Genomic DNA, 23,247 nt, shown 5'->3' with positions numbered 1-23,247 from the left:
ACTATGAGATAAGGCTATTACCTTCCACCTCCAGGTTGGCAGTGGCAGAGATGGATCCTGAGGGATTAGTGGCTCTGACCTGGTAAACTGTGGCATCATTCTCATCAGCAGCAGTGATTACCAGCTGATAATAGCCACCCTTGAACTCCTGGGCTTTGATTTTTGTGCCGTCTGCCAAGATCTCTTTTCCACCGCGGAACCATTTCACTGAAGGCTTTGGGTGCCCCACCACCTTGTAGCAGAAAACAAGAGTCAAAGATGATCAAATGTCAAAAAGAAAAGAAGCCACACATTCAAAGAAAAGATAAAACACATACCTTTGTGACAAAAGTGGCGTTAGCATGATATTTGACAGTCATATCCCTGATCTCTTCCCTGAATACAGGAGCTTTAGGAGACTGGTCAGACTTGGGGATGATAGGCGCTGAGATTTCACTCCAGTCACTTTCACCACCCATGTTCTCACATTTGACGCGGAACTCATATTCAAAGCCTTCAATTAAGCCAGTGACTTCATAGTTGGTCTCGGTACACTTTTTAGTTGTTACTGACATCCACTTGTTCTGCTTCTTCTCACGCTTTTCAAGGTAGTAGCCAGTGATTTTAGCTCCACCATCACTACTTGGAGGCTTCCAGCAGACAACACAGCTGTCCTTAGTGGAACTAATGATAAACGGCTGTTGAGGGATGCCAGGTTTTTCTGAGAAATACAAAAGTGCATTTCAATAACCTGCAAATTTATGTAAAATTCAATCCCAAAAATGTACAGTAAAAAAAAATTAGTCATACCAAATGGACTCTTGATAATGACCACTGATGGGATCTCCAGACTCTCGCTGACTCCATATTGGTTTTGAGCAGAAACTCTGAAGTAGTAGCCAGAGTTCTCTATGAGGTTGGGGACACGGCAGGTTGTGCCAGAGATAGAGGAGGACACCAGCTGCCATTTTTCCCCTTCCTTGGCCTCGCGTTTCTCTACTATGTAGTTGGTGATTGGAGAACCTCCATCATCCTTAGGAACCTTCCAACTGATGACAACTGAACTCTTGAGCAGCGCTTCAACAATAACAGGGCCCTCAGGAATGCAAGGCTTGTCTGGAAAAATAAAATTACAAAAATATAGTTTATAGAATACTTAGAGCTTTAGTTTTTAACATAATTGTACCTCTATATAAAAATATTAAATTAATTTTAGATTGTTGTATGTTATATTGCATACAACTGTACATCATTTTACCTTGGATTTCAACACGCAGCACTGTGTCAATAGTTCCAAAGGAATTGCTGAGTTGCACCTTATAACGTCCAGCGTTGGTTTTTCTCTGGACGTTTCTCACCACCAGGTGGGTGTAGCTTTCTGTGTTCTCAATTATCACATTTTCAGAGGAATTTAGAGGCTTCTTTCCATAGAACCACATAATTTGAGGTATAGGACGACCAATGTAAACAACATGGAGGCGAAGGCTGGTTCCAGCTCCGGCAAAGTACTTCTCCTTAAGTGGAAAGCCAGGATGGAATTGTGGTGCAGCTTGCAAGCGTAGTTTTCCACTTGTCTCGATCTCTCCAGCCTCATTGATGGCCCTGCAGGTGTACATGCCCTCGTCTTCCTGCTCATCTGTCAGGATGCTGAGGGAGTGGTTGCGGCCATCTGAACTCATTTTGTACTTGCGGCTCTGGATCAGTTCCTTACCGAACCTGTACCACCTGATCTCTGGCAAAGGTCTACCAATAATGCCACAGGTTAAGGTACCAGACTCTCCAAGCTTGGTGGTTACATCTTGGATCTCTTCCTTCAAAACTGGAGCTTCGCCAACTGTTATAAAAATTATAATTGATTAAATAAACTCTTTGTTTGAAGTTATATAATGAAGTTTCCTATAACCAGGCCACAGGCTAATGTGAAACAATAGTTTTTTTCAAAACATTGATATCTTACCGCTTAGTTTGGTCTTGATTCCCATGGGTGTGCGACGAGGTCGGCTTAGTCCTGCCTCATTTTCAGCAAAGATTCTGAACTCGTACTCTGTAGCCTCCATTAAGCCGCCCATGGTAAACTGACGATCCTTAGAACGCTCCTTATTACATTTCTTCCAGGAGCTCTCTCCAGCTTCTCTGTACTCAATCCAGTATCCCAAGATCTCTTTTCCTCCATCATGCTCAGGTCGGAGCCAGTGGATTGTTATGCAATCTTTTGTGACAGAAATGATATCAATCTCCCCAGGTTGGCTGGGTTTGTCTATGAAGAGACACAAAGCAAGAAGTTAAATATAAGTGAGAAACTGGAATTCTATTTAGACTTTAATTTGCTCCTTTTTTTCTGCCTCTATGGGCTATATGCACAACCTACTTCCGCATTCAGCATATGACTTTTCAGTCATTTCCGGCCAGAGCCGTGGGCTTTTGTTTATGTGGAAATAGCGGAGTATTTGGACTTTAAAAGATGTCTTTTGGAGCTAACAAGAGTCACTATAAATGATTTTAGTTTGCATTGTTTGTTTTTCTAGTAAAATACCCCAAAATAAAAATGCAAAAATGATTTAAATTGTATTTGTTGTCCTACATAGCAAACTTCAAAGGTAACTTGCTAGTGCTAATGTTTTTAGCAGATGTTTACTTGCGACCAGCTCTAAAACTGATTCATGTTGGTGACACGCTATAGGTGCAGGCAAGATGCAGATCACTGCATTGTTTCTTGTATTTTATGTAAATCCGAAGCTAAACGTCACAGTATTTAATGAAGTCCTGTTAGCTATCACGCAGCTAGAGTGCGAAGGGCTGCTGCAGCTGTGGCCGTGATCGGGAACCATTTGGAGCATAAACACAAACCGGAACCGTAATCCTAACCTTAGCCTTTCCTCCGGGTCCATGCAGCAAAAAAAAAAAAGTTCAGAACTAACTGCAGTATTTAGAAAATGACATGTGAATACCGTTGTCACTTTTTGTTTGGGCTAATGCTAGCTAGCATGAAAGACACGTCTGATTATTGCTGTCTTTATCTTTATGACCTGTTAGTTGTGTTTCAGTTACTCCACAGCTGAGTGTTTCTAAATTTGTGCAAATGTAATTTTCAGTGTCAAGCAGTCTGAGACGTGATTCCTTTCCTACGTCTTAACAGGCGAGGTTACCGTTAGCGCACGCTGCTATTGCTCCATGAAGAAGGCAGAAGCTCCTCATCATCAGCTGAGAGTACAATCAATAGTCCAAAAGTCACTTCAAAGTTCTTTTACACATAAAAGGTTCTGTTGTACGGGTTTTAAATGTTCCAACAGAGCTACGTTTCATCCCAAGAAGTCAAATGATCATACAGTACATGATAGGGGTGTTGCGGATCACAAAACTCACGGTTCGGATCGTGTCACGGTTTTAGGGTCACGGTTCGGATCACTTTTCGGATCAGTAAAAAGTTAAAAAAAAAAACAACAAAAAAAACACCACCACCAACAACAACAACAACAACAACAACAACATGAAAGCTAAATTAATTTTGGGAAACGTTTCAAATCATATATTCAAAATGAATATAAAGTACTTCCCTTACACAAAAGTTCAAAACTTTTGCTCACTGAGGCCTATTTATTAAAACAAAAAATCTTTAAAGTTTGAACACAAGCAAAATGCTAAAACTTGTAGTTTCTGAATACATACAAATCTACAAAAACAGAGAAAAGAATGCTTAAAAATAGTTTTGAAAATACCAAATCTATCTGGTGTTCACTTGAAATACAAATGTTCTGATCCCACTCGCCAAATGGGGACATTTAAATATTTAAAATAATAATAATTATCTGTAAAACGTGGCACTGTTGCACCCGCTTTTCCTGGTGATCTTTTTGGCTTGCCATAAAATCATGTCCATTACGGATGTATTCTTTGAATCCAGAAATTGAAACGTGTACTGATGCTTTTATTCAGGTCTTAACATTAAATAAACCTGATATCTATCCATCCGCGTCAAGTTGAGTAAAGTTTGTGACGGAAGCTGCAGGGTTTTTCCTGGCTTAAAATAAGGTGGTGGTGTCTCGTGGGGACTTCAGATTTGTATACCTTAACAAGTTTATTTTATTATTATTATTATGTAACTTTATTGAACATTCTTTCAATTTACATATTTTACTATAGATCACCTCATTATAAAACAGAAATGTAACTAACAAGCCTAATTTTGATACACAATAAAACAACAAATTATTCTAGTTTGAAGCTCCATACAAAAGCTTCAGAAGAAACCCTCAAATTCATGGCCCCGCCCCCTTGTCCGTTTACGAGCACTCTCTCCTTTCCGCGCGGCAATAGACAGACTGTCTCCTTTTTTCTTTTTTCACGGAGGTTCTCCTCTAAATCAGGTGTTTAAACTCCTGATTTTAAAGCGTGTCTTCTCTCCCTTAAACTCTGTGGGTCTGACGGTAACAAACAGCTGTGGAAGAATAGTCCAGTCGGACCGAACCATTTTCAATTAAGAGGAAGGGGGGTCCACAGACGATGTTTCCAAAACAAAATATATAATTATTGTTACCTTGACATTAAAATCAAAATATTTGCGATTATATATTGGTTATTGGTTTACTGAAATTATTTTTTCTGTTGTATCATTTTGTCATCATTCGGGTCTCCGTGGACCCTCTCTCAGTCTGGGCTCCTAGAATCAGCCACATCCCCCCTTTTCCAGGAGCTGGTGGCGGCCGACACCAAATTCTCTATGCAGGAAAAGCTCTGAAAGCTCCGCCCACACGCAGCGGGAGATTCAGGAACAGACTTTAAGAAATAACCGTGAAGCTGTTACTTCAGCGCTGGTCAAAACAAAGAGGATTTACAGGAATTTGACAGAATTTCATTGATGTGAACGGACAATGATTAAAATTATGAGAGCCCAAGGTGTGTGCGCTCGCTGGGGGTGGGGGTCGGAGTGGTCCGCGGTACACACGTGTCCGAACCGTGTCCCGAACCGTGGCTTCTGATCCGTACGGACCACGGATAATCCGTGATCCGCAACACCCCTAGTACATGATAGTGTTTTGTGAGCATGGGGTGTTTGGTGTTTCAGAAAGGGAAACTTTGCCTTTTTGGATGTAATTGTGTATTCACATAATTATAAACTATTATACAATGTAAGAAATAACGAAAATAAACCTATACCAGGGAAAGTACACAGTGATTTGCCAAGTCCACGCCTATAGTTAGCCACAGCCGGAAGCAAGTAAGCAGTCTTATTCGAAACTGGAAATACGTCACACAGCTCCGCGCATAGAGTCCATTCAAGCTGTTAATAAAAATGTCAAAAGTGCATCATGTAAAAGAGACATACCAAATGGATCCTTGCAGACCACAGACTCTGATGGAGGACCAGGTTCACTTTGTCCAACATCATTCAGAGCTACCACTCTGAACATGTACTCTGCATCAGGGATGAGGCCTGTGATGTTGAACATGGTTGTAGTGATGTGAGTCTTGTTGTGGCGAACCCACTTCTCTGTTGACACCTCCCTTCGTTCAACATAGTATCCTGTAATACGTGAGCCGCCATCATCACGGGGCCTGGCCCAGGATAATGACACTGTGGACTTGGTGACATCCATTATCTCAGGTGGGTTGCCGGGTGGTTCAGGTGGACCTGTATTAAAGCGCAATAACATAAAAAGCTAAGTTTACCTCTGTGTAAGTTATCCGTCGTTCACTTCCAATATTTCTAAACAGAAATGTACATTTAAGCATTTTAGGGTATAAACTGTTATATTTTACTCACAAAGTGGAGTCTTTGGTAAGACAGATTCATCTGACTTGAGAGGTTTGCTAACACCGAACTGGTTCTCAGCAGAAACCCTGAAGTGGTACTCAACATTTTCCTTCAGGCCTTTCACCACCAGAGCAGTTTCTGTTACCCGAGCGTCCACAGTATACCAGGCAGCCTTGGGCACTTCCCGCCTTTCCACAATGTAACCCAGGATATCTGAACCACCGTCATCTGCAGGTGACCTCCAACTGACCCGTACTGATCTGGCTTGAATGTCATCGAATTCAAGAGGACCTTCTGGAGGATTAGGCTGACCAATTACTTTAACCTTAAGTTAGGAGACATGACAGGGTTTGAAGTTAAAAACACATTGATCTCTTAAGATGCATGATCCCTACGTACAGTTAGGCTTTTACTCAATCAAATGTTTCACAGACCTTGATATACACAGCTTTCCTTCCGCATTTGTTCTCCAGCACCAAGTCATAGGTGCCGGTATCGTCTTTGTGCGCCTCTTTAATAACGAGCTCGGTTATGTTGTCATGGGTTGCAATCATAGCACGGTGGGAGATGTCGTGGCCATCTTTTGTCCATTTGATGGTTGGGATTGGTTTTCCCTTGATGGGTACAGACAGGTGGATGACTCCACCCTGCCGCACCACATACCCTTCTGCATATTTCCGATCAAGTTTGTAATCAGGGTAATCTAAACAAGAAATAGTAATTCAAATGTAAAACGTTTCATACATTGTCTCTGACCAAAATCAAATTTTTGTGAGTTTTAGTGATATAATTGCTTTACCAAGCATCTCTTGCACTTTAACCACTCCAGGAATCTCAGCAGGCTCTCCAGCACCACCAGCATTGCAGGCAATGACTCTGAATTTGTACTCAGCTCCCTGAGGCATGTGGGTAAGGGTGTAGTCGCACATCTTTGTAGGTGTGGTGTTACACAGTGTCCATTCTACTTGATCCACTTTCTGCATTTCTATCAAGTATCCCGTAACTACAGAGCCACCCTCCTCTTCAGGTGGAAGCCAGGCTAATGAGACTGACGTCCTTGTGGTGTCAGTGACTCTGGGCTGAAGTGGAGCACCTGGAGGTTCTGTTTTACAAGAGAGAAAGCAATTGCTGATGTCACATATAGAAATTTACCTGTTAATGGTTACATAATAGACTCAATGAAGCAAGTGAAGAGTTAACTTTTATTTGCGTACCAATTGGATCCATGGCAACAGTGATGGCCGAACTTTCACTGGGCTTGCCAGCTCCTCTAGAGTTGATTGCAGTAACACGGAACTCGTACTCACAACCTTCAATCAATCCAGAGGAACGGTACCTCGTCATTGTAACAGGGTTCTTGTTGATCCTCATCCACCTGTCAGAACGTGCTTCTTTGCGTTCAATGATGTAGCCAGCAATTGTAGAGCCACCATTGTCTTCAGGTGGTTTCCAGGTTAAAGTCATGCCTTCATGGGTGACATCAAGCACCTCTGGTGTACTTGGAGGTCCAGGGATGGCTATAAATAAAAAGTAAAAAAAAAGGGTGTCATTATTTTTTCTGTCTTTTAGTCTGCCTTCAGTTATTGCAGTCTTCATCGAGAAGACCTTGGCTTGTCTTTGGCTACAAAGGCTGTTTGTCATTGCCACTGATACTTACAGGGCTCTTGATTAGCCTTCTGTTTAGGGTTGGCCTGGATATATTTGGAGCATTTTAACCAATAAAAAAAAAAATAGGGTTTAAAAACATAAATGGTTCAAGTTGGTATTCATTTTCTTTTATGTAAATACATGTAAAGCTCCTTGTATTACTTTTTAATTTTAAGAACTGCTCGATACCTAAAATTTTGATTACTGGAAAAAAAATAGAAATCCAGAAGAAGTTTAACATTTCTGCTGACTTATTTTAGTCAAAAATTGTACATCATTAACACAGAAACTGAAGATTATATAATTTTTTATTTAAAAACTATTTGTGCTTTGAGAACTAAATGCATGACATATTTCAGTGCAAAAGCTAAACTACACAAACGGAATCGTAAGAGAGTAAAAAGACTTATCCTTCATGGAAAAAAAATAATTTCCCAATTGGCTGATATTTTCCATTTATTCTTATTTAAAGAAAATCAGACAATAGGGTAAATATTTTGTCATTTTCTGGTTTTGCAGTGCAAGAACTAGTGACTGTTTTGTTTTTTTGTTTTTTCCTTTTTTTCCCCCTCTTGTAACAACTATCTTCAGCATTATAGACCAATAAAAATAATCGTAATCCAAGAACACATTCATTATTAGTGAACTCACTCTTGGCGCTCTTGCACTCCACAACTTCAGATTGCAGGAAGCCTCCAACTCCAAAGCGATTCATGGCCGCAACTCGGAAAACATACTCTGTTCCCTCAGAGAGTCGAGTGAACTTGAAGCAAGGTCTAGTGACTGACTCTGAGACAGTGCTCCAGCCTGGACGATGGGCTTCACGTTGTTCCACAACATAGCCACTAACATTAGCACCTCCGTCCTTCTCTGGAGGCTCCCAGCTGACTGTTACTGATACACCATCAACTTCTTCAATCTTCACTGGGCCCACTGGAATGCCAGGTTTATCTGAACAGAAATTATTAGTGAGTTTCTGTAGATCATATCATTTCTCCAAGCATTTTCACAATTATCTTTTTTAATCATATAACTTGCTTTTTAACAGCAACACCTTAGAATACAGATTGATCTGCATAACATCTCCATACCTAGGATGATGACCTTGATAACCTCGGTTGCCATGCCAATGGCATTTTTCACCTCCACTGTGTAATTTCCTGTGTCATTGATGGTCGTGTCACGAACAATGAGGTGTGTGAATTTTCCGTTGCTGTCAATTTTAATGCGGTCCAAGCTGTCCTTTAGCTTGACCCTTTCAAAGAACCAGGAGCAGACTGGCTGGGGTTTCGCTTTTATGGGGATGTTAAGGTCAATGTTTTTACCGCGATGGACATGAACAACCTTCTGAGGAATACCCGTTACGTCAATCTTAGGCATCACTGAAATGCAAACAAGAGACGTTTATCATATTGAAATGATTTCTTTAAAGCTTTGCTGGAATTATTTAAAAACAAAGGGTATTGGATGGTGCTCTTTGTGATGCTTTGGTAACTCACCCTTGATGTCCTGGATTATGACAGGTGTGACAATATCCATGGGCTCACTGGCTCCCCTGCTGTTTGTTGCTCGTATCCTGAACAGGTACTGGTCATTCTCAGTCAGGGACTGAATGGTGTGGCGCGAAACTGAAGCCTTGAGCGTGGCCACTGTATTCCATCTATCTAACCCAACTTTGCAGGCTTCAATGATGTACCCTGTAAGTCTGTTGCCACCGTCATGCAAAGGTTTCTCCCAGTGGAGAGTCACTGAGGACTTGGTGACATCACTAATCTGGAGGTCTGCCGGTACTGATGGTACTTCACACAATTGCACAGCTTCTGCAGTTTCACATGGCTCGCCAACACCATAGATGTTCTCTGGTAAGACTCTGAAGAAGTAGTGCACACCCTCCTCCAAACCAGTAATTCTGTACAGTGTTTTCCTGCACTCTGTGGTGATTGTTTTGTATGACTTCAAGTTGGCTTCACGCTTTTCTATGATGTAATTGCTGACATGGGCACCACCATCGATGCTAGGAACATCCCAGGTAATCACAACAGATTCTTTAGTGTAGTCTTTTATTTTGACTGCGCTTGGAGGACCAGGAGTATCTGAAGGAAAAAAGAAGTGGACATTTAAAATCTGAATCAATCTAATGGTCTTTGCAAATGACTACATTTTGGCCTACCATAGACTTTAACCAGGATGATGGTAGTCTTCTTGCCAGATGGGTTTTCTGCTTCCACAGTGTATTTTCCTGAGTCGTAGCGGTTAACATTCTCCACTATCAGTGAGGTGTAGCTTTCTGTGGTCTCAATGTACCCTCGACTCTGTAGTTCCACACCTGTTTTCCTCCAGGCAACCACTGGAGTTGGTCTGCCAGTCACGGACACAAACAAACGCAAGGTACCACCCGCGCGCAAGCACACGGTTTTCTTTAGGTCATCAGACAACTCCAGGTCTGGCATTTCTGTATAGAAGAATCACGGGATTTGTTTAATAATCAGAATAAGAATTGTTCATTGATAAATAAGGAAAGCAAGCAAAAAAAAAAAAAATCATAGTGCAATGTAAAGTTTATGTATCAAAAATATGAGAACTTTCAATCAGAATATGAATTTATTTTTTTAAAGTCAAGAAAGGATCTTTTCCAAATATGTTTCTAAATAATATCAAAAGATTATCTTGACAGACAATTCTAAAAATTCTTTCTTTGATTTTTATCTGTTTAAATTTGAGGATTTCTTTGCTCATTTTGTTTATTAAATTTTCTGAGATTTTCTTTCACCTATTGTGGAAAAGGCTGCAGTTGTAGAATGATATGTTTGTCATGGCTTAGGGACAGTTGTTGGTTGTTGGATCGAATAGTAAATGCTGTGACTGTTCCTCTTTTCTTTAGACAATTTATTTTAGGAATACCTTTTTGTTTTTACTCAAGTAATTTTCTGATATCAATTTTCAAGTCAGCTAGAATCGATAGTTCTAAAGCTACAAATTGAAGCTTAATTAAGAATTAAATTGAATGTTTTGAACCCTGAAAGCCAAAAAAAATTATCATCAATGACTTACCAACTCTTTCCAGCGGCTCCACCTCAGCGCTTGGGTCACTAAACTCCCCAGTGCCGTTGCTGTTGATGCCAGCTACCCTGAACCTGTACTTCTTATTAGCTGCCAAGCCAGCCGCCACATACTCGTTGCTGGTGAGAGCTTTTGCAGTGGCACGATACCACTGCTCAATGCCCTCTTCCAGAATCTCCACAACGTAGCCAGTGACGTCTGAGCCGCCGTCATACATGGGTCTCGTCCAGGTCATGCTGATGCTGTGCTTGGTTGTGTCAGTGATGCGTGGAGTTGAGGGAGCAGCTGGGGTGTCTAAAGTGGTTGAAAACATGATTTATTTTATGGTATTTTATAGTTTAAATAGAAAGCTTTTTGATGGATTTCATGATTTCATGTCCTGGAAAGATGAACGTTTCTTACATGTTGGATCTTTACAGAGAATGTATGGTGAAGCATCACTTGGCGGGCTGTCTCCAGCAGCATTGACTGCTGTCACCCTGAATTGATACTCGCTTCCCTCCAGCAACCCTGTAATCTTTAGACGAGTGTCATAGATGGTATAATTTCTGTTCACTCGAGTCCATCTGAATCAAAAGAATAACAGACAAGGTGAATTTGTTTCTTTTATAATGTAAAAGTTGATGTGTATTTAAATGCAGTAGAAGAGGTTTTGACCTGGTGCTGCTCATTTCTCTTTTGTCCACAATATAGTTTTTAATTTCACTGCCTCCATCGCTCTCAGGCTTCATCCATTCAATGATGACATGCTCCTTAGCCACCACCGTGGCTTCTGGTGTGCCCGGTTGAGATGGTACAGCTGAGAAAAGGCGTGAATGACATTTTAGTCCTAACAGAATGTCTACGGTCTGAAATGTGGCTTTAGAGACACCAGCAACTGTAGTCTATATGCAGTCACAGGGGCATGTTCAGAGGCTAAAAATTACATCAAACATAGATGGCCATGGATAACTTTAAGGACTGTAGAATTTTTAAGCCCCAATTTTAATGAATTTGATCTTTGCTCAGATGTTTGTGGCTTGTGCAGTTCCAGCATTCAGTGACTTTAGACATGCTTTAGAGATTGCGTGATAACCACCGATCATTCACAACAAACTGCATCTTAACACAATATCACATTTTCAGACCTGCAACATTTGGGCAGAAAAAAAACATTTTGACTCTTGTATCATGTGACTCAGCCTTTCTTCTTAACAACGAATGAATAAGTACATGATTATTATGTTTTATACTAAATAGTTTATATACAAAGTCTAATTCATTGCATCATAGGAATTATTGCTGATTCTTGATGGTATCATCTTTCACAGTTGCGGTAGTTCATAAGAAAAAAAAAACAATCTGAGCCAAGATTTTACTACCAATGTATCAAAACTAAAATGTCTTTCTTCAGATTTCCTGATCTATGTTGAGCACACATCATCAATTCTGTTACAGGACTGGTTGCCAGTTTAGGTCACCAAAAAGTTATGATCATTTTATTAACTTTGAAAGTTGTAGCTTAAAGTTAATTGATGACTAAAATACATAAAATTGAATTATAATTTTTGAAATTTTGAAGTTTTAAACAAAAACAAAACACATCTAATGTCATGCAGTGGTAACCTTTAAACACCTGAGCTGTCGCCAGCAACACCTAAATAAAAACTCACTCTAACATACTGTAACTCTTCAACTGTTTACGCGTTTATCCTGAGTCAGCTGTTTCTGTTTCAGAGAAAAGCAGCTTTTCATATTTCATACAGATATACAATACATTTCTTTTGCATAATGGCACAAAGCTAATTTTTTCCAAGACAGAATCAGCTAATTTAGGTTGATTGTATTAATCTCTACACTACTGTTAAGTGTTGCATATGGCTGCATATGGCTGCTTTTCTCTGCTTCGGAATCCGCTGGAATTCTTACACTTGTTTAAACTGTTGAACTGTCAAAGTGTAAAGGGGGTTAAAAATGATTCCCTTCAAAATGTTTAAAACAAGCAATCCCAGACATTTCTTTGATGATTTTTTAAAAAATCGACTCACTGTAAGCATTTCTTGCAATGACAGGATCAGACTCAAGTGGAACTCCAGGGCCGTACTTATTGACTCCTCTAACCCTGAAGATGTACTCATTGTTCTTGATCAGTCTGCTGCTCACGCATGATAAAGACTTGCATTCAGTTTCCATTATAACCCAGTTCAGACGGCTGGTCTCACGACGCTCCACAATGTAGTGGGTGACTGTGTCCCCACCGTCTTCCAGAGGAATCCTCCAGGACACTGTGCATTTCTCTTCTGTCACTCTAGTGATCAATATCTTGTCAGCTGGAGGCCCAGGTGTGTCTGATAGAATAAAAATATGGATTAGAATTTTTTTTTTTTTTCAAAGTTCAAATATTTAGAAAATAACCTTAAAGATAAGAGGAAACTTTGTCCTTACCCAGAACTTTAACACTGACAGCAGCAGTTTTGATGCCACTTGCATTCTTGACTGTGAGAATGTATCTGCCAGTATCTGATCTGTCACAGTTCTTTATGACAGTCATAGCTCTGGTGGGTGTGTAGGTTAGAGAGTACTTTTCTCCAGGCTCCAAAATTTTGTCTCCCTTTGACCAGTAAACTGTAGGTTCTGGTTTTCCTCCCACTGCAGCGTCTAGGACTACATCAGAGCCAGCTGTGACTGTGATAGTCTCGCCTTTTAGCTTGCTGTCAAGCTCAGCTTTGGGAGGACCTGTATTGAAGATATTTTAATTATTATGCACCAACAGAGCAGACAAAAATAAAAAATATGAAATAAATGGGCAAACAAAACTGACTGAACGTACTGTATTCATCCTTGCATGTGACCGGTCCGGTAGATTCAGAAGGTACACTGTGGACTCCAGCAGCATTCTTGGCAATCACGCGGTATTCATAAGTCTCTCCATCTCCCAAGTTGGTGACGGTGAAGTAGTTCTCAGTGATTGTGGTATAATTGCACTTGAGCCAGCGGTTGTCATCCCACTCGTCGGTGCTGTACACTTTTTTCTCCACCACGTAACCAATTATCTTATTGCCGCCATCGTTAGTAGGCACAGTCCAGCATAATGACACTGAAGACCTTGTAACATCTGTTACCTCAGGTTTACCAGGAGGATCTGAGTCAAGCAGAAGAGAGGATTAATCACAAAATAATTTTGCTAATTTTTCATAACACGTGCAAAATTTCCCTTACCAACAGGATTTAGTGCCACCACTGGTCTGGAAGCCTCACTAGGTTTGCTAAGTCCAGCGAGGTTCATGGCGTATACTCTGAATTGATACTCCAGGCCTTCAATTAGGTTTGACACTTTGTAATGGCACTCCAGGCATGGCAGTTTGTTCTCCCTTACCCACAAGATTGTATTTCTCTCCTTCTTCTCAATCCAGTACCCTGTCACCTTGCTACCTCCATCAGCATATGGTACATCCCACTTAATGCTAATGCCACTGGCCGATACGGAAACCACATCTGGACGAGTCGGAGGGCTTGGTGAAACTGTGAAAGTGAACATAATTGGATAATAGCATGTTAAAACTTTAACATGCAAGCTAAAAGCACATTCAGTTTTTTTTTTCTTGTTAAGGAGAGCTTACCAAATGGATGTTCAATGACTACTGCTGCAGACTCTATGGATTTGCTTACTCCAAACTTGTTCTCAGCACAAACTCTGAATGTGTATTCCATGTATTTGGTGAGATGAGTCACTTTGATTGTAGTTCTCTTCACACTGGAGTTTACCACTTGCCAAGAAGCAGAGCCAGACTCACGCTTTTCAACAATGTAGTTGGAGATATCAGTGCCTCCATCATCGATTGGTTCTGTCCAGGACAAAGTGCAGGATTCTGAGCTGATTTCAGAGATCTCAACAGGCCCTGTGGGTGGGCTAGGTCTTCCAACAGTCACCACTGTCACTGTGAATGTCTTTACGCCAGCAGCATTTTCCAGGGTCAAGTAATACTTGCCACTGTCACTTCTCTTGCTGTCTTTTACCACCAAGGTAGTTCTCTCCTTTGTAGTCTTGATTGAGATCCTGTCAGTCTCTTTCAGTTTCATTTCTTCCAGCTTCCATGTGACCTTAGGTGCAGGTCTACCACTAATTGGGACATCTATTGTGAAAGTGTTAGAAGTCTTGCAGGTGATAAGCTGGTTGGTAATGTTGCTGAGGTCAGCAGTTGGTTCAATGCGAGGTTCCTTGATGACTACAGAGCTGAAGGTAGCCTGTGGGTCGCTAATACCAGCATCATTCTTGGCCTTGACCCTGAAGTCATATTCTTTGTTCTCAGTCAGACCCTCCACTAGCATTTTCAGAGACTTTGTTTCTCCATAGACAACCCAAACATCAGTTCCTTTAACTCTAAATTCTACAATATAGCCTCTGACACGACTGCCGCCATCATGATCAGGTTTCAGCCACACCAGAGAGGCTGTTGAGTTTGTGGTGTCAATTACATCTAGTCTTTTAGGTGGTGCAGGTTCTTCTGTGGCAATGATAGGCTCAGTCGTCTCATGAGCTTCTCCCTTACCATACTGGTTAACAGCAGTCACTCTAAACAAGTATGGAATGCCAATATCCAGACCAGTTATCCTGATCATCTGGCGAGAACATTTGCTGCTAACTTCCTGCCAGGCTAGCCGGCTTGCTTCACGCTTGTCCACCATGTAGTGGTGGATGCGCGCTCCACCATCATTGGAGGGGGCATCCCACATCATTGTCAAAGCTCCACGAGTGACATCTTTGAAAGTAATTGACCCTGGAGGTCCAGGAGTGTCCAGCACTTTGACAGTAAATGTTATAGACTTGCGGCCACTGTTATTTTCCAAGGACAAAGTATATTTGCCAGCCTCATATCTGGTACAGCCCTCAATAGTCAACACTGAGAATGAGTCTGTAGTGTTAACATCAGCCATGACAGGAAGCTCACCATCTACCCTAGACCAAGTAGCAAGGGGAGTTGGCTTTCCTCTGAAAGAAATTTGTAGAGTGACAGTGCCTCCATTCTTCACAATGTGAGTTTGCTTGAAACTGGCATCAATGTTAATTTCTGGAGATGTTAGTCTGTCCAAGGCCTGAACAGGGCTGGGCATCACTGAAGCTTCACCCTGTCCCGATCCATTTACAGCACTGACTCTAAATTTGTAAAGCTCTCCAGGTACCAAACCCTTTGCAGTGAACGTATTGTGGATACAAATCTGGTTGTTAATTCTGTGCCACTCCTCCAAGCTGGCTTTACACATGTCAATATTGTAGCCAATAATTTCCAGACCACCATCAAAGACTGGCTTAGTCCATTCAAGTGTGATAGATGACTTTGTGGAGTCAATGACCTGTTTAATGAAAAAAACAGGATTATAATAAATTGCGATGTTAATTTATTTTGCATTAGTAATTTAAAAAAATAATATACATGTCAAGTAAAAATATTTTCTGCAACACACATCTCAAATTAAACTTTCAAAATTAGATTAGATAGAATAAAGAAACAAGCTTTGCTTATTTACAATCAATTTGGGATTTTTATCAAATTTAAAGAGCAGCTGTATGAGTGCTAAGTAGTAGCATTCTTACCTTGATCACAGTTGGAGCACTAGGAGCACTGGTTGGCTCTCTGCATTTGAACAGCCTGGAAGTGCTGCTGGCTGGCCCAATACCAGCGCCATTCTCAGCCATGACACGGAATTCATACTCATTTCCTTCAGTGAGATTGGTTACACGGTGTCTTAGTTCAGTGATGGGTCTCTTGGAAGACACTCTTACCCATCGTAGGCTCTTCTTTTCTCTTCGTTCCAGAATGTAATATTTGATCTCATTTCCTCCATCTGACCTTGGTCTTGTCCAACATAAGGTAATGCTATCTCCAGTTACATGAGTAGCATCTGGAGTACCAGGAGCATCAGGCACAGCTGAGGAGAACAGAAACATTTACAATTTAACCCCATGATTGTTAACGTGAGCATATAACACATATAACACAAACAATGTTGGACTAAATTACTGTACTTACTGTACTGCATCTGTGCAACAACTGGGTCAGAGTCAAGAGGTTTTCCGACGCCAAACTTGTTGACAGCAGAAACTCTGAATTGGTACTCATTCCCTTTGATAAGGTTGGTTACATTGTAAGAGCAAGCTTCACATTTAGATGTGACCAAGGCCCAGGAGATTCTTGATGTTTCTCTTTTTTCCACTGTGTAGTGTGTGATTGCAGCACATCCATCATTTTCTGGTGGGTTCCACCACACTGTGCACTTCTCAGCAGTGATACCAGTGAAACGTATAGGACCCTCAACTGGTCCAGGTGTGTCTGCACAGACATTTAAGGTGAGAGCATGAATTTAGAGACTGGAATTCTTTAATAAATGGTCATGAACATGGATTAAGTAATTAAAATTGAGTTAAATTTCTACACTAACCTTGGACTCTGACATTGACGTCAGCTTTCTTAGTGCCAGAGCTATTTTTGGCCTCCACAGTGTAGATGCCACGGTGATCCCTGTCAGCATCCCGGATGAACAGACTGCTTGTCCCAATGCCAGTGGTAATCTCAATATCAATCATTGTTCTTTTATCAATTTCTATTCCATCTTTATACCACACAATCTGAGGAAGAGGTCGGCCAGTGATTTTGCAGCTGAGCCGAACATTTTCTCCAGCCTTTAAAGTAACCACTTGATCTGGAGACCACTCAATCTCCGGAACAACTAGAGGTTTAAAGACAGAAACACACACACACAAAAAAAAATCCATATATTTTGAAATTGCATTTTGTGATTTGTAAAATTAGGATTTTCTATTTATTTTTTTAAACTTCTTTTAAACTTCCCACGGAAGTACTTACCGCTCTCATCTCTTGTCATGATATATCCAGAGGTGTTAGATGGTGGACTCACTGTGCCGATTGCATTTCTGGCAATAACTCTAAATTCAAATCTGTCTCCAGGAGATAGACCGGACACAGTGAATTGAGTTTCACTGACATCTGTAAAGTTGCATCGAAGCCACTTGCCACGACCTTGGCGCCTTTCTACACTGTAGGCTACAATTTTGCTGCCGCCATCACGTTTTGGAACCTCCCATTGCAGCGTGACTGAGTCTCTAGTTACATCAATGCAGACTGGGGTGCCAGGTGGATCTAAATTATGGAATAGGGGAAAAAAAATATATAAATTGTTTAGTAAATTAGATATGTCTTAAATAAATCTTTTTCATTCAAGGCAGGCAGAAATGTTTTTAAATATGAGACTTACCAACAGGGGAGATGGCAAGAGCATGTTTGCTCTGCTCACTAACCGGGCTGAGTCCAGCATTGTTCTCAGCATAGACTCTAAAAGAGTACTCCAGGCCTTCAAGAAGACTTATGATCCTATATTCTCTGTTAGAAATGATTGTGGAGTTGACTTTCTCCCACAAAAGGCTGTTTCTGTCTTTTTTCTCAACATGATAACCTAGAATGGGAGAACCTCCATCAAAACCTGGAGCATCCCACTTGATGGTCATGCCATCACTAGTAATGTTGTAGGCTACTGGCTTCCCTGGGGCACCAGGAGCCTTGTACTGATGTTGGGCAATAATATTTGGTGAGTTGAGAGATTCACTGACTCCATACTTGTTCTCTGCTCGGACCCTGAATTGGTACTCACTACCCTTGACCAGGTTGGGGATCTTAAAGGTTGTTCTGACCACACTGGAGCAGACCATTTTCCAGTTTGCCTGTGATGTTTCACGTTTCTCCACAATGTAGCAGGTTATTTCACCACCTCCGTTATCTTTTGGTTCATCCCAGGAGATAATAATACTTTGAGCTTTTACTTCATCAAGGCGGATGGGACCGACAGGTATTGATGGGGGTCCTAGAGTGGTCACATTTATGTCAAAATAATTTTTGATGACTCTATTGTCCAGGACCAAAGTATACTGGCCAGCATGTTCCTTCTTTGCTCCTCTGACTGTGACTGATGTCTTGTTGTCAGTGGTCCTGAATCTAATCTTCTCACTTTCCTTCAAAGGCAAGTTATCCTTCATCCAGCTGATTGCAGGTCTTGGTTTACCCTTAAAAGGCAGCTCAATGTGGATATTTTGACCTATACGAACAGCAAGCTCTCCATTGGGGTAGTCAACCAGGTTGGCTTCAGGTGGAATTATAAAGTCCATGACTGTAATTGGACCAATCTGGGAAAAGTCACTTCTACCTTTTTCATTCTTTGCAAACACTCTGAAGTCAACCATTGCATTTTCTCTTAGTCCTGTCACTTCACAGGTACAACGTTTGCATGTAGCACCTAAGGTCCAGTTGACCTCTTCCTGGCTCCTTTTTTCAATGATGTACTCAGTGATGTAGCTACCACCATCATGGTCAGGTTTGGTCCACTGTAGAGTTACAGAATTCTTTGAAGAGTCCAGCATTACCAAATCTTTAACAGCTCCAGGAGTTTCTGTTGCTCTGACAGGCTCTGTTGTTTCACAATAGTCACCTGTACCAAACTCGTTTTCAGCGGAGACACGGAAAAAGTATGCAATCTCTTCTTCCAGGCCTGATACCTTATAAGATGTGTTTAGACACTCTGCTGTGATCACCTGGTAGGCCTTCATGGTGGAGGCTTTCTTTTCAACAATATAATTCGTTACTGGAGAGCCTCCATCAATGACAGGAGCCTCCCAACTAAGGGTCAGCTTTCCTCTTGTTACATTCTTGATAATCAGTTTCTGGCAGGCAGATGGACTATCCTGAACCTTGAGTGAAACTGTGATGATCTTGGGTTCTCCAACACCATTCTCAATCTCCAGGAAATATTTTCCACAGTCATCACGGGTGACCTTAGGTATAATGAGTGTAGTGGATCTCTCAGTGTTGTTGATTGTAAATCTAATATCGCTAGCCATGTTGCGATCGCCACGGCGCCATGTGACATTGGGAGCTGGGCGACCCTTCAGTGGAATAAACACTTCTACATTCCGTCCAGCTCTGGCAACATATTGGGTTGTCATGGACACATCCAAGTCTAAATCTGCTTCCTCTGTTGAAAGGAAAATAAAAGCAAACAAAGAGTTTACACTATGATGCTTAGGATGATAACAATAATTCATAACAACTCTAATTTATGCTTGTTTTTTTTATATAAAATCAAGCAGATACTCTTTCCTTAATTTTGGAACATAAAAGACAAACCTAAGATATCTTTGGCTTGAACAGGCTGGTACATCTTGATATCCTCTCCTTTGCCTTTACAGTTGACAGCAGACACTCTGAAGTAATAGTAGGTACCAGGTTTGAGGTGGGACACCACATACTCACAAGTCTTCACCTCTGGATTAATTATCACCCATTCTTTTTCCTCTGAGGTCATCTGCTCCAGAATGTAGTGTAGGATTTCACTTCCACCATCATAAACAGGCTTGTCCCAGCCTATGGTGATTGAGGTCTTTGTGGAGTCAATAATTCGCAGTTTGGATGGCTCGCCAGGTAAATCTAGAGAAAAAAAAAACACTCAGTTTTACCAGCAGTTGCTTCTTAACACTATGAAACTGTCCAGAAATAATATCCAAAAGGCTTTGCTGGTAGCCTCAGGAATATTCTAAAAACATACCAATGGGGTCGTAGGCTTTGTACAGTTCAGAGGCTTCAGAGTAATTTCCTGCTCCTGCCTTGTTGACAGCACAAACTCTGAACTGGTACTCATTATTCTCCACTAGATTGTTGACTTTCTGCCTGGTGTCTCTGATAGTACCCTTTACCACCTAAAAATAATAGTTATTAAAGTTATCAGATGTGTGCACACACCTAATTAAAGTTTAAATTGTTCTAGTATGCAAACCTTAAACCACTGTAGACTTTTCTTTTCTCTTTTTTCCAGGTAATAACCATCAATGTCACTGCCTCCGTCCAGTGCAGGTCGTTCCCAGATCACTGTCATCGACGACTTGGTAATCATGGTAACTTTAGGTTTGGAGGGTTCACTTGGAGGGACTGTACAAAACAAACAAGGTTAGATGAATGGTTTTCCTACATAAATTATGTCAAATCTGATCAAATTGTAACAAATAACAACAATTGTGGTCTATATGCATACCAAATGAATTCTTTGCAACAACAGGTTCAGATTCCAGTGGGTCTCCGATACCAAATTTGTTCACTCCACGTACTCTGAAGATGTACTCATTGCCTTGGATTAGTCTGGGTACGTTCACAATACAGTCGACCAGTTTTTCTGACACAATGGACCACATTACCCTGCTGGTCTCCCTCTTTTCTACGATGTAATGAGTTACCATTGCACCACCCTCATCATCAGGAGGGGACCACATGATGGTGACATTGTCAGCTGTTACTTTCTTAAATTGAATCTCTCCAGCAGGGGGTCCTGGCTTATCTAATGGGGAGAAAAATCAATTCATGCCTGTCAATTATACTTTATATCCTTTAATATTTGGTGTTAATCTTGCAAAATATTTTAATGTTTAAATACCTTGAATAAGCAGCCTGACGACTCCACATGCACATCCCAGAGAGTTTTTGACCCTCACTTCATAGGTGCCAGAGTTAAGGCGTGTAGTTTCCTTTAAGAATATACTGGTAGACTCAAATTTATGCTTGAAAGAGAGTTGAGAGGTGGGCTTAAGCTCTCTACCATCCCTAAACCACTCAATCGTGGGAGCAGGTTTGGCTGTTATATTAAACTTGAGTTCAACATCAGAGCCAGCTTTGTACTTGACTTCATTAAGATACTCTTGTGGTATTTCAATTTCTGGGGTGCCTAGGTAAAACGGATTAGTGATTACATCACAAAAATAAGGGAGAGACAAAATGCCAAAACATTTTTTTTAAAAGAAACAATTGCAATGATGCAGAAAAAAATGCATACAAAAAAAAATATATTTATATAGACGTAAAAAAAGCCTAAAAACTTACCATAGGTATCTACACATGTTGCTGGTCCAGCAGTAATAGATGGATTGCTAATTGAGCCAACTGCATTCTTAGCCATGACTCTAAATTCGTATGTTTCATCCTGAGTGAGGCCAGTTACAGTAAAGCGAGTGTCTGTGATATTGGTAAGGTTGGCTTTGGACCACTTGGAATTTGCTCCCTCTCTCTTTTCAATCATATAACCAGTGATCGGAGATCCGCCATCATAGTTTGGCTTCTCCCAAGCCAAGCTTATAGTGTTCTTAGTTATGTCAGTGATCCGGAGATTAGTGGGAGGCTCTGCAAAAATGAATGGAGAGAATGCAAAAATAAAAATTCCATTCAAGTTGAATTTACTATAGTTTAAAGAGAAATGTCTTTTTACGTACCACATGCATCAATAGCCAAAACTGCATCGGAAAGCTTGCTGAATTCACTGACCCCTGCAGCATTTTCTGCTGCCACTTTAAACTCATAAATAAGCCCCGCATTTATGTCCGTGACCTTAAAGTGTGTAGCCCGGATCACTGTTTTGCTAACTTTCTGCCACAGGATGCTGTTCTTGTCTTTCATTTGGAGATGGTAGCCAAACACGTGGCTACCTCCATCTGATTTAGGCTCCTTCCATGCCACTGTGACACTCTCCTTGGTTACGCCAGTAATTTCTGGTACAGATGGAGCCTCTGGAATTGCTGAAGAAAAAAAAAAGTTTAAAAAATGATGGAATATTTGTTTTGAAATTTTTGGAGTTCCAATAATTTTAACTTAATTTTATAAAGAAAATGTTGGTCTGTATTCTAAAAACTGCTTACTGTATGAGAGGCTAACTTTAACCGGAGGTGAGTCGATGTGATCACTGATTCCATATCTGTTCTCAGCTCTTATTCTGAACTGGTATTCCAGCCCAGTAGTCAATTTCATGATCTTCATGGTGCATCGAGCAACAGCAGAAGAAACATCAATCCAGTTGGCTGTAGTTGTCTCTCTTTTCTGGATGATGTAGTTAGTGATAGGGCTCCCGCCTTCATAGGCTGGAGGGAGCCACTTCAGGCTTACACTGTCCTCAGTAACATCATAAAGTTCAACAGGTCCAAGTGGGGCACTTGGGCGGTCCAGAACAACAATATTAACAAAGGATTTGGTGGTTCCACCAGAGTTTGAAGCAGTTATGTCATAGCGCCCTGTGTCCCCAGCAACACTTTCACGCAAAATTATTTTGATACTGTCTGGAGTAACATCATAGTTAAACCTCATTGTTGACTTGAGTGGCACGTTATCCTTGGAAAGAGTGACTTTTGGTAAAGGTCGACCAGTCAGTGGGATCTCGCACTTCATAGTTGAACCGGCTTTAACATACACTGTGTTGTGAGCAATGTCTTTCATGTTGATCTCAGGAGGTTCTAGAGCAAAAAAAGAGCACGGTTACCAAAACATAAAAAGTTGCAATCAGTTAAAAATGTAGGAAACCTTTCTAAAACTATTGAAAAAAGTAAGATAATAATGTCTTTATTTCTGAGCCTCTATGAATTACACTAAGAAATGTATTGTTCATCATTTTTGCTTGTCACTTACCAAGTTGGTCTTTGACAATGACAGGGATGACCATTTCTTTCACATCACTGAGTCCTGCATGGTTCTCAGCTCTGACTCTGAAGAAGTACTCGGCATTCTCCCTCAGGCCACTAACTGTTAAATGAGTGAACTTTGTTGCACCACATTTGACCCACTTTTCTTGGCCTTTTTCCAGTGCTTCAACAAAGTAGCCAGTGACTCTGCTGCCTCCATCTTGTTCTGGTTTTGCCCAGGCCAAGGCAACACTCTCTTTGGTTACATCAGTGACCCCTAACTTTGGTGGTGGGCTTGGCTTTTCTGGAGAAAAAGACGCATGTTTTGTTTAAAGAA

At 41.0% G+C, this 23,247-nt stretch overlaps 1 protein-coding gene across 1 annotated transcript in view; it reads right to left on the bottom strand.

Moving 5' to 3' along the window:
• ttn.2 (titin, tandem duplicate 2) overlaps positions 1 to 23,247 on the bottom strand; it is a 211,120-nt gene that overhangs the window by 7,902 nt on the left and 179,971 nt on the right. Inside the window, exons 214-249 of the mRNA XM_036209774.1 lie at positions 22,918 to 23,214; positions 22,158 to 22,745; positions 21,735 to 22,037; positions 21,349 to 21,645; positions 20,906 to 21,193; positions 20,510 to 20,809; positions 20,255 to 20,406; positions 20,027 to 20,177; positions 19,609 to 19,908; positions 17,690 to 19,456; positions 17,281 to 17,574; positions 16,856 to 17,143; positions 16,447 to 16,746; positions 16,011 to 16,345; positions 14,038 to 15,769; positions 13,637 to 13,939; positions 13,248 to 13,559; positions 12,863 to 13,153; positions 12,466 to 12,765; positions 11,096 to 11,237; positions 10,841 to 11,004; positions 10,430 to 10,732; positions 9,549 to 9,830; positions 8,878 to 9,471; positions 8,470 to 8,760; positions 8,030 to 8,329; positions 6,946 to 7,248; positions 6,531 to 6,833; positions 6,166 to 6,434; positions 5,741 to 6,056; positions 5,303 to 5,608; positions 1,937 to 2,236; positions 1,238 to 1,813; positions 790 to 1,095; positions 318 to 700; positions 22 to 232 (exon numbers count right to left, since the gene is read on the bottom strand). Of these exons, the coding sequence (XP_036065667.1) occupies positions 22 to 232; positions 318 to 700; positions 790 to 1,095; positions 1,238 to 1,813; positions 1,937 to 2,236; positions 5,303 to 5,608; positions 5,741 to 6,056; positions 6,166 to 6,434; positions 6,531 to 6,833; positions 6,946 to 7,248; positions 8,030 to 8,329; positions 8,470 to 8,760; positions 8,878 to 9,471; positions 9,549 to 9,830; positions 10,430 to 10,732; positions 10,841 to 11,004; positions 11,096 to 11,237; positions 12,466 to 12,765; positions 12,863 to 13,153; positions 13,248 to 13,559; positions 13,637 to 13,939; positions 14,038 to 15,769; positions 16,011 to 16,345; positions 16,447 to 16,746; positions 16,856 to 17,143; positions 17,281 to 17,574; positions 17,690 to 19,456; positions 19,609 to 19,908; positions 20,027 to 20,177; positions 20,255 to 20,406; positions 20,510 to 20,809; positions 20,906 to 21,193; positions 21,349 to 21,645; positions 21,735 to 22,037; positions 22,158 to 22,745; positions 22,918 to 23,214 (13,947 nt within the window). The remainder of the gene's footprint in view (positions 1 to 21; positions 233 to 317; positions 701 to 789; positions 1,096 to 1,237; positions 1,814 to 1,936; positions 2,237 to 5,302; positions 5,609 to 5,740; positions 6,057 to 6,165; positions 6,435 to 6,530; positions 6,834 to 6,945; positions 7,249 to 8,029; positions 8,330 to 8,469; positions 8,761 to 8,877; positions 9,472 to 9,548; positions 9,831 to 10,429; positions 10,733 to 10,840; positions 11,005 to 11,095; positions 11,238 to 12,465; positions 12,766 to 12,862; positions 13,154 to 13,247; positions 13,560 to 13,636; positions 13,940 to 14,037; positions 15,770 to 16,010; positions 16,346 to 16,446; positions 16,747 to 16,855; positions 17,144 to 17,280; positions 17,575 to 17,689; positions 19,457 to 19,608; positions 19,909 to 20,026; positions 20,178 to 20,254; positions 20,407 to 20,509; positions 20,810 to 20,905; positions 21,194 to 21,348; positions 21,646 to 21,734; positions 22,038 to 22,157; positions 22,746 to 22,917; positions 23,215 to 23,247) is intronic.

The sequence above is a fragment of the Oryzias melastigma genome, linkage group LG21 (genome assembly GCF_002922805.2).
Source record: "Oryzias melastigma strain HK-1 linkage group LG21, ASM292280v2, whole genome shotgun sequence".
In the NCBI taxonomy this organism is placed as follows: domain Eukaryota; kingdom Metazoa; phylum Chordata; class Actinopteri; order Beloniformes; family Adrianichthyidae; genus Oryzias; species Oryzias melastigma.
Note: the sequence above shows the minus strand (reverse complement) of the source record. Positions and strands in the feature narration are given on the sequence as shown.